The sequence below is a fragment of the Gymnogyps californianus genome, chromosome 6 (genome assembly GCF_018139145.2).
Source record: "Gymnogyps californianus isolate 813 chromosome 6, ASM1813914v2, whole genome shotgun sequence".
Taxonomy (NCBI): Eukaryota; Metazoa; Chordata; class Aves; order Accipitriformes; family Cathartidae; genus Gymnogyps; species Gymnogyps californianus.
In genome coordinates this window covers 18,052,037-18,063,047 of record NC_059476.1, presented here as the reverse complement: position 1 = coordinate 18,063,047, position 11,011 = coordinate 18,052,037, and the positions used below count along the sequence as shown (strand labels likewise).

The window sequence follows — 11,011 nt, the reverse complement described above, 5'->3', positions numbered from 1 at the left end:
TTTGTTCTAAAAGGAAAAACTGTAAAAGGTACCTAACTTAGGAGTGTCTTGCTCCTATCTGTCATTTCTCACTAGATTAAAGTATATAGCTAAAACTTTTTTGTCCATGTGTACTTTTTTTAAACAAAATACTGACATATTAGAGCATTTTTGGGGGAAGAATATTGAGGCTTAGAGCCTCAAGTGGTGACTTATGCTTGTGCTTAGTGGGGTTTTTTTTGTGTTTGGTTTTTTTTTTTCGTGAGAGTTAACTGTGGCGCATGCTTATGTATTTTCAGGGTTTGTATTCATTATATCTGCTTTATAATCTACTTGTTTCAAATATTGTGAATGTACTATTCTACTTTCCTCTAAGGCTTTTGCAAAACTTTCTAGAAAATTATGATTAGGGCTTTGCTGTAGAATTTATTACAATTTTTACTGAAGTGTCTTTTGAGTTCAAGTTAAAATTTGATGGACTGAGGTAGCAGTTACTTCTTTCTGTCTTGTTTTTAAGTTATCATGTATTTATGCTTACCAGTTACGAATGCCTGAGATGTAGTGACAAAGCCAAGGTTAAAATAGACCTTGTTAGGAGGAGTTTGCTAGTGATTTTTAATCCCACTCATTAATTTAGAATTTGTATTGTATTTGATGGTGTTCTTTGGGAAAGAACATAGTACGTATTTACAGTTTTTCTGTCTTCAATGTATTAAAAATGCATATAATGTAAAATTGTGAAGAATGTGTGCTTTTCAGCTTATTCTTTCAGTTATGCTTGTATTTACACCTTTTAAAATACCTTTCCTTTTGTTCCCAGACCTTTTTTTAGTATTCCTCCTGACTGTGGCCTTTTCTGAGTCTTACATATTTACCTCTTCTGTGTGTGTGGAAAAATGTTAAAAAGGCTGTTGAAGAACTGAAGTCAAGTCTTTTCTTAATGTGTAAGTCTGACTTCTTCTTTGGTAATGTACATTTAAAGATCCCTCACAATTTTTTTTTTTTTTTTTACTAGTTGGTTGTTTCTAGTAAATATTTTTATTTGTCATGCTGCAGGTGCTTGTCAATAGTGCATGCTACCCAATAATAACAAAGGTAAATTGTAATTTGTGTGGTTAATTAGTTAAAGGAGATCTCAAATCAGGTTTGAATACACCCAACTGAGACTCTTTGCCAAACATAAATGTTTTATCCAGTTAGTGAAATGTTGCCCAGTTGAGGACCACACTGGCCCCATGTTAAAAGCCTGAAGCTTGTTCTCTGCAGCATACTTTATCCACCTCTGATTTTTATAGTGTTAATTGCACACATATTTCAGGTTTCAGTATTTGACAGTATAACATTTTAATCTGAATGATAGGCAGCTACCATGAGGATGATGTATTGTATCATGCAACCTGTAATCTTCATGCGTTGCATCTGTATATTGAAAAAGTTCTTCAAGCTAACAAGTCCAAGTCATTTTTAGTTACTTATTCTTATGTGGGAGTTCAGCTTGCTCCTGTTCAAATCAGGGGTTTATCATTGACAAGAGAAAGCATTATAATACAGTACTCTTGGTGAAAATGGAGTGTAATATAGATGAGTTGTTCTCTTCTGAAGGCTCAAAGTAGAGTAATATCCCATATATTAATCTCCTGTGTGGAAGATAGGAAAAGTATCATTGAGTTTAAAAAAAAAAAAAAAAATCCTGTACCTAAAGTGTTTTAGTTTGGAAACACTCCCAAGGAGGGAGTGTGTGTGTATGTGTCTGTGGTTTGTAGGGTTTTTTGGTTTTTTGAATGTCAGATGTATAGTTAAAATCTTGCAGGTCTCATAGCTGAAGGATGCAGTTAATTGAATTTATATGATATTGGAGTCTGAATAAAATGTCAAAGTCTGTTTTGCTTATTACTTTCAAGAATTGTGCAGAAATGCTAATATCTCTTCTAAAGGAATGCAATAAAGCATATGCTTAAAAAAAAAAAAAGTGTTTTGCTTTTCTTGCTATGTGATACATGAACATGGCCTTTGAAATTTTTCAGTCTCCATTTTCTTTGTCAGGTATTTACATGTCTAATACTAGATACGTCCTTCCCACAGGACTGTGGGAAAATATTTGGAAGACCTTAGTGGTGATGCTTATGATTGCCTGGAGCTCTAGAAGCAGCTCTTGCACTCCATCACAATGATGGAGAGGATGTGATCATTCTTTCAGTTTGAATGTGAATAAATAGGATGATCTAGTGAGTTCCAAGTCTGTGTTGCTTCAGGGTGGGCAGGAGAATAGTGGAGAGCTGCTGATCAGATTTCAGCTAACACTTTACTAACTTTTGCTAGTAAAGAAGAAGGTGATGCTGTGACTTGTACTATGGAACAAGTTTTTAGTAAAGTGTTATATACCAGTGAAGAAACAGTTCTTCTTCCTTTTCAGTTTCACTTTGCAAAATCCAAGTTATTTTCGCTGCTATTCCATTTTTGATGACTTTATGTTGACATGTGGGAGTGTTGTTCGAGCATAGACTTGAGCTGCTGTAAATTGTCAGCGCAGCCTGTTATGGAAACACTGACATTAAGTCTGTAGCAAGACGCTGATGTTGACCATACCTATTTGAGCCTCTTAATCCATACAGGAGTACTGTTGTCAGTCATGCACTTGTTCTGAAAAGATTAACCTATACCCAGGAACATATGGTGAGAAACCAGGGTTAACTTTTTTCTGTTGACTACTTCAGACTTGTGTGATACTAAAAGTAGGCATGCGAAAAACTCATTGTAGATGAGTGTGGTGGGTTTTTTGGTGTTGATAAAGGTAATGTCTCCATTAATGAGGTAGATATTTTGTCAGATTTTGATTTTTTTCTTTTCTTTTTAAGCACAATAGTTAGCTACTAATAGAGTAGCAGACTTGAGTAATAAAAATATCAACTCCTGCTGAATTTGGCTTGTTTTTAGTACTTCAGCTAGGTTCAGTTAGTGATCCATGTCACGGCGGAGGTACTGTGTTTATATTTGCTTGAAATCCTGAATAAGTAATAAATGCTAGCTTCATTTTAAAAAGCAGCTCTTGGGATGTCTCATGCTTACAGGCTGTCCTGGTGGGAGAAAACGAAAATTGGATGGCATGGAATTTCAATGTTTTCATCTTTCAGTAGATGTTGTTCTTTAAAGCTTATTTTTCAAAATTTATGTATATTTTGTGGGAAAAAAACCCAAACAACAAACCAACAAACAACCCCCAACATAAACAAACAAAAAAAAGGTTGCAGTGTAGTGTCTCATTTTTTTGCCTTATCCTTTTTTTCTCTCAAATGCTATTGTAAAAATCAACAACTTCCAAGATTGGCATGTATTTATTAATGAATTGTAATGAGTGTTCTAATTGCATTAGTTTTAAAAGTAATATTTGCTTTGTTTGTTTTCTAATTTCAGGAAAATAAAATGGAGAAGTTCTAGAACCTTGAGAATAACTCGGCGCAGTAGTCTTGTTTGCTGCAGGAATTAAGACTAATCTCAAGAATTTACTTAAAGAAAAGGAAAACCTAAAATCATGCCATCTCAAAAGGAACAGTTGTTTTGTGATAAAAAGCAAATTAATTCGTTAAAACACAATGCTGCGAAGAATTTTTCTACAGATACTACTTTGGAAAAAGCACTGGTGAATGGTCCTTTAAGTATGACGACTCAACCAGCAATTTTAGATGTCAGTCTCTCTTACGAACTAAAAAATGTGAAAATTGATTTACCCAAGGTGAACATTCCAAATGAAGTATTAATGAAACACGAAGTTGATAGATTTAGAAAACTCTTTCAGTGTAAACAGCAAACTGCAAGGAAGTCCTTAAGTTTAGAGAAAATAAATGGAAGCAATCCCAATTGTTCAGAGGGAAGCCACTTGCAAAATAAACCAGAAGTGCAATTTGAAGAAGGGTTGAAAACTACAGCAAAGATACTGAATTTCACTTGTACGAAGTGCAAGGATAACATTAGATACAGCCCAAATGATCTACAGAAACATTTTCAGCTGTTACACTATGGCGAGTTGCCTTTGTATCCTTGTGAGATGTGTAACTTCTCAGCTAATGACTTTCAGTCATTTAAACAGCATAGGCGCACCCATCGTAGCACTTTAGTAAAATGTGAGCTCTGTAATGATGAGCATACGTACACTTTGTTGGATTTGACAAAACACTTCACATCAAAGCATTGTGTAAATGGTCACTTTCAATGTGAAAAATGTGGGTTTTCTACCCAGGATGTGGGCACATTTGTTCAGCACATTCACAGACATAATGAGATTCCATATAAATGTGGGAAATGCCATCACGTAAGCTTTACAAAAGAGGAGTTCCAGAAACATCTTCTTGTTCATACCAGTATGTTTCCTTTTGGTTGTCAATACTGCAGTTACAGCACACCACGGAAAGATTATCTTTTAAAACACATCATAGCTTTGCATAGAGACCACTTATATGCAAAAGAAAAACTGGAAAAGGATAAATGTGAAAAAAGAATAGTGAAGACTCCAGCAGGACTGAAACTTGTGTTAAGAAGGTATAAAATGGGAGCATCGAAAAAAGCACTCTGGAGACGGAAAAAAATAAGCAGTGGAAGTGACAAAACTGGAGAAAAAAATGCACAAGTGCTAAGAAGTGTGAATAAAATTCAAACAAAAGCTGAGGAGCTGAACCAGTGTATGAGAGATGTGGAAGCAAATGAAGAAAAAGATCAAATTATATATACAGAAAAGCATAATTTCACAGGTGGAATGCTCTCTGCTACTACTGCACAATACAGTAAAGCAGATGATGGAACAAGTTACGGCCTGGGATTATTGAAAAATGCTGTTCATGGGCCAACGGTATTGATGGTCAAAAACAATAAAATATCTGTTCCAGCAAATTACAGTGCTAAATTTATGGGATTTAAAATGGTAGATGGAAAACAACATATTGTTATAAAATTATTACCTACAAGTAAGCAAAACGTACATTTGTTGGGTCAGAAAGCTGATCCTATTAAAGATGGTTCTACAACTTCTTTGCTGCAGACTGCTGATCCCTGTGGCTTGTCTTCAGGTGCTATACCACATGTAACTGATCAGTCAACCTTAAAGAACAATTCTGTTCACCCGTTAACCTCCCCTCCATTTTCTTGTTCTGCTTCTCATTCAGGAAAAACAAAAGTGGAAAAACAAAATAACTCCTTATTGTATGGTAGGAGTGTTTCTCAAACTGTAGCACCTTCTAATGTAGCTGTAGGAAAAAGTTCGAATTATTTGCCAATGAAGTTGGGCTCAACTGTACCTCCATGTGATGAGGTGACAAAAGTTGGAACTCGAAGTAATATCTCGTGGGGAAGCTATAGTCCTCCAAGTCATCCTCAGGTATTACCACCCACTATTACAAATACACTTCACTATGACCCTATGAAAATGCCATTCTTTCCTGAACTGAAAATACAAAATGGTGGCTTGAATAATAGTAACGGAACTAATAATCTTTATTATTCAACTTCAGTGGATTCTTCTAATGAAGGGTTGCTGTCTTTTCACAACTATTCCAAAATGGACACTTCGGATAATCCATGTAGCATTTGGATGTCAACAGATGACAGATACAGAGAATTTATATCTAGCAAAACAGTTTCTTTTCAAAACAGTAGGAGAAGTGAATCTGCATCTTCATATTCAGCGTCGATAAAAGGCTTTAAACCAGAGAAAGTTGTATCAGCCCAATCAAATATCAATAAAACTTATGGACACATAAACACTAAGAATAACTCTGTGTCTTCTAAAAGCCAATCTAAATGTGTTGTTGACAGCGAGTGTTTTATGGAGGACCAGCATAAAGGCCAGCAGTATTTGGACGCTAACATACATCAAGGCTTTGAGAACGTAGCTGAGAAATTCCAAGAAAACACCTCTGATTGTGTTAACTCAGTCTTAATGCCTAAAATCACATCTGTTTTCTCATTGCAGAGTGAACAGGCAGCTAATTATTTATCGCCTGAAATAAACCAGTTACTGCAAGATGTGTTAAAAGTGAAAGGAACTACTCAGCAAGAATCCCACAGCAAGTCAAATAACTGTGTAAAACTTCATTCTGACAAGCTGCTTTCTGGTCATGAGACAGGGAATAAAGCCTTTACGCATTTAAAAAGCTCTGCAACTGCATGTGGTTTTCAGAGGCCTCCTTCTAATGTAGGCTTTCATTTATATAAGAGAGAGTTGAACACAAGATGTAGCACAAATGAAGGTACACATTGTGGGAGAGAAAGACAGACACCCAGAATACCATTTGATTCACAGGGAATGGATAAATTATCCAGAACTCCAGGTGTTGGTACGTTGCTAAAAACTCATACAGATGCAATCATAACACAGCAGTTAGTAAAAGATAAAATACTGTCTACAACCCAGAATCCTAGCAGCTTTTCACCAGTTCTTCAGGAACAGAAGAAAACCCTTTTAGTTCAGTCCCCTCCATCAGGATTTTTTGTTCCTTTGCACCTTGCTAACCAGCCTGGACTACAGGTGGTTTCAGGAAAATCTCTTCCGTCAACGAGTTCGTCAGATGGGCATGTGACTAAAGGTGTACCTGCATCTTTTGTTTTAAATAAAGGACCTGGAATGATTTTGACTTTTAGCGGGGCAATTGGAACAGTTGCAAATGTCCCTAGTGATAGTTCTCAGGTTTTAGGGAGAGTTGCATCCAGAGAATATGGTAAAATAACCATACCAGCTTCAAAAGTGGAGGGGAAAAATGACAGTTTCAGAAGTGCAAGAAGTTCCTATGATAGGAGAGCATGTAGTACAGCAAGTGACTCATTGAATAGCATGCCATTCAAAGGACCTCTTGTAATTACAAACTCATCAGAGTCATCCGTGAAAGGAATTTCTTCTGTGAAGGTGTTATCAGAGCATCAGGATGCTGTCTTTGGTTCCTTGGAGTCAGTAAAACAACAGGAAATTAAACAGAAACAACGTGTTTATGCACTTTTGCCTGATGGACAGCAGGCAGTTTTTCTGAAATGTATGACACCAAACAAGCCTGTAGTTCATAAACATACTGTTTTTCAGGATAATGCTCATTATCAAAATTGTCAACCAAAGAAAACTGGAGCCATGCAACAAAAACTTTTGCTGAAAATTAAGACTTCTACTTCAGATACACTGGCTGATACCACTCAGTCAGTAAGCAACTCAGTGCCCTCACTACAGTTGGATAACTTGCAGTCCCTTACTCCTGCACTAGCACAGAAACAAACTAATCTTGCTTCTAATGATGCCTTAATCTTACCAGGTAGGTTAATGCCAGCAAATGCCTCTTTGGCAAGCTCTAATCCAGCATGTTGTGTTCCTCCTGTAGAACCTGTTTATTCTACTATGTCTGCAGGGACACAGTTGCAAAAAGGTTCTGTTGAGAGTGCGCAAGTAATAACTGCTAACAACAGGAATAACTTTGGTAGTCAGAAGTCCGCGTGGAGCACACGAAACAAAACCGCAAAAGTAAAACCTCGTTTAAAACAAACTGGGTCTAAAAGTTCAGAAACTGTGGGTGTGCAAAGAAACAAGAATTTCAAACGGAAAAGTAAGGATAATTGCCCAGAACCTCCAAGAAAGAAAGTAATGTTGCACAGAAAGTGTAAGGAAAAGAATCAAGCTGAAGTTGTTAGTGAATCAGGTGGCCCTTACAAACCAAGGGCATCAAAAGAAACTGTGAGGACTTTGAAATTACTTCCTTTTAATTCTAAACAGCTTGTAAAATGCCCTCGGAGAAATCAACCAGTTGTTGTGCTTAACCATCCTGATGCAGATGTTCCAGAAGTTGTAAATGTAATGAAAACCATTGCTAAATTTAAGGGACATGTTCTTAAGGTTTCATTGTCAAAAAGAACTATCGAAGCGCTTCTGCAGCCAGCCTTCTGCAATCCTTTGGATGTAACTACTGATGATCTTTCTCAAAAGAGGCACAGGACAATAAAACCTATTAGCCCTGTAAAAGAAAGATTTGTCTTAAAATTGACACTGAAAAAGACTAGCAAAAACAATTATCAGATTGTGAAAACTACCTCTGATAATACCTTGAAAGCTAAGTTTAGCTGCTGGTTTTGCGGTAGAATATTTGACAATCAGGATAATTGGGTAGGACATGGACAGAGGCATTTAATGGAGGCTACTCGAGATTGGAATTCATTAATATAATGATGACCAGTGAAGAAAATAAAACTTAACAGTTTTTTAAAAAGAGAATCGATTGAATTAGGATACACAAGTCATTTTTTTTGTATTTCAGTATTGTAACTGAGGTTTAAACATGATGCAAAGTGCTTGTGTTTTAAAAGGAAGAACAGATTCTCTATTGCCACAAGCTTTGAGATAGATCAAGGAGCTTTGTGGTTTAGATAACTTGTACCTAACTGCAAATACAATTCCATAAAAATATATATTATTTTTTGTTACTACTATCATGTCCTATATTTTTATTCTATAGAATGAGTCTTCAGGGCTATTGTTCTGTACATATTTAAAAAAACCTAAACATGTAAATATTTTTATACTTTTCAGTTATTTGGTATAATTCTTGCACAGAAATTATCCCCCCCCCATTTTTTAGTTCTGTGCATGCACTACTAAAACCAATTTTTAAAATTTTTTCAACTACACACAGCTGGTATCCTGGGATTTTTGTTATTTTCACTTGTTAGCTCTTGATTTTGTTTTTCAGGGATTGAACACTATTGTTAGCAAGTGCCTAAAAGATGTGAAGCAGTTTACATTATGTCAACTGTGTAACCATAGGTCCATATAGGGCCATTTCCCCAATAGTTTCATTTAAACAAAGCCATATGTGAATGCTTTAAGCTATATTGCTATGCACATGACACTTGTACTATTTCTGTGCAGTTTGTCTACTTTCTTAGTGAAGTATTTTTCATATAAATTAATAAAACATGTTACGATTGTGTTAATACGGTGAGCCTGAGAATGGAATCAGTTGCAAATATACAGTATATATATTCATAATGTATATGGTGTTTAAGAATGGTGAACATTCCTAATCTGTATTGACTCTGTCACTATTAAATTTGCTACAACTTGTGTTTGCAGAATATGATTGTGAGCATTTATAGAAAATATTTCTATTTTGTTTTATACTGTGCCACAAACCCTATAGGAAGGCCAGGATATGGTGAAGTGCAAAGCACCGTTTCAGGCCTGTAACTGCATTGTAGTTTTATTCCAGGTGGATATAATTTGTCCCCATGATGATTAAATAGTATTTTCTACTATTGCTTATTCAGATGAACTGCCTTTTAGGGTACCAGGGGTTTGGCAAAACCAAGGCTTGAGTTATTCCTCCCTCATTTTACTGGCCAGTAGGGTAATATTCCTAGGAGGCTGCTTGCTTCCTACATACAGCTTTAGGGATAACAATGAAGGGAGAATATGCTTCACATTTCTTAATGTTTATGTGAGGGTATGTAAACAAAAGACCTTAGCCATAGTGACTGAGAGTATACAAATGGAGGTCCTTATTATCCACAGTAATTATTATGTTTAGAGGCTTTGTCCTCCAGATTCTTAAAAAACTTGGAGGCTAGATCCAGTCTTCAGTGGGAGTGCCTTTACCATATGGCACCTTTTGCCGAAGTACTGGAAGATTACATCTTAGGTGTGTAAGTCAGCTTCCCAAAGTATTGATGGAAAAACTGTCAAAATTGAATATTGAAGTTGCAGAGGACTGGGGCATTTAAATCTCTGAGGTTTTAGATCGTATGCAAACCTGGGGTACTTGTCTGTGACTATTTCCATAAGGTGAAAGTGAAGATTGACTTGCTACCAGTGAAACAATTGGAAGTCTTTCACGGATGTCACAGGGATGTCACCAGTAACAGAATTCAACTTATGTTTTAAAAAGTGTTATAATGAAAATGATTTTTAAAAAATTACTGCAGTAGCTAGGTATGTTTTTCTTTCTTGATGTGTCTGTTGGCAGGAAGATGCACACTATCCTTGTAGCTGGTGAGTTGTGTATGGGAGTCAACTGAAGTACCTGAGACAGTCAAGGCAGCATAGTTTGGGTGAATTAATATACAGTTGGTGTGTGTTCTGTATCAAAATGGGATCATTTTGTGCTGCACAGTGGGCTTGAGCTCTGACATTAATTTGGCTAGGAACTTTGAAGAAGACTAGTGTAGTGGTGAGGAAGCGTGTTGGAAAGAAACAGCATTAGGAAAGGACAAAAATGAGTTAAGCTTTTTTGACTGGAAGGACCTATTGGCTGCCTCAGCTTGCTCTCCTGTAAACCCTGAAATTGAACCCCTGAATTCTGGACATTGCCATTGCCGCCTTTTTGGCAGAAATATCTGTGAAGGTTGTTGCTAAAACCTACTCGGTGCAACTTCACCAAGGATGACCAATTTTTGTTAACAGTTACTTAGCATTGAGGTGGAAGTTCTGCTGTAGAGTTAGGGGATTTTCTCTATGTTGATTAATCATGAGACTGACAACTGTCATTGGAATTTTTTTTCCCTGCAGCTTGTTTTCCTGTGAATTGCGTAACCTTAAACAATACTGTGAAAAAGAACATTGTAAAGCTAGGAAATGTTGAAATAAGGTTGCTTTATACAATCTTAATTCCTTGTCATATGTCACTTTATCCATGGACATCCATCTCATTCAGTGCAGAGAATTGTTGCTCCCTCTTGAGCCGTCATTTAATATTTTGTTTCCCCACCCTTAATTATGATGTCCTTCTATTATTTAGCGCACATTGCTCAAGTACTGTTCTGAATATATAATACTTTTTTCCTTACGAGCTTTTCCATAATGCTTTGTTTGAGGTCCTAAGAGTTTGGCACTTCTGCAGACAAGATTTCAAAGAATCTCAAGTGAGACTTCAATGAAATTAAGATCACAATTAATTATCATCAGGAGAAAGTTTGGCTTAAGCAATCTGACCAGCATCACAGTGGATGGTGCAGTAGAAGGTGCAGGGACGATATACAGTTCTTCAATGAAATGTTCAACTGCTTTAACAATATGAGG

At 36.3% G+C, this 11,011-nt stretch overlaps 1 protein-coding gene across 1 annotated transcript; it reads left to right on the top strand.

Moving 5' to 3' along the window:
* Positions 1-878: 878 nt before the first annotated feature.
* ZNF518A (zinc finger protein 518A) lies at positions 879-8,933 on the top strand. Its single transcript, XM_050899394.1, has 2 exons — positions 879-923; positions 3,391-8,933. Exon 2 carries the CDS (start codon positions 3,509-3,511, stop codon positions 8,162-8,164), a length of 4,656 nt encoding a protein of 1,551 aa, XP_050755351.1. The 5' UTR covers positions 879-923; positions 3,391-3,508; the 3' UTR covers positions 8,165-8,933.
* Positions 8,934-11,011: the final 2,078 nt, after the last annotated feature.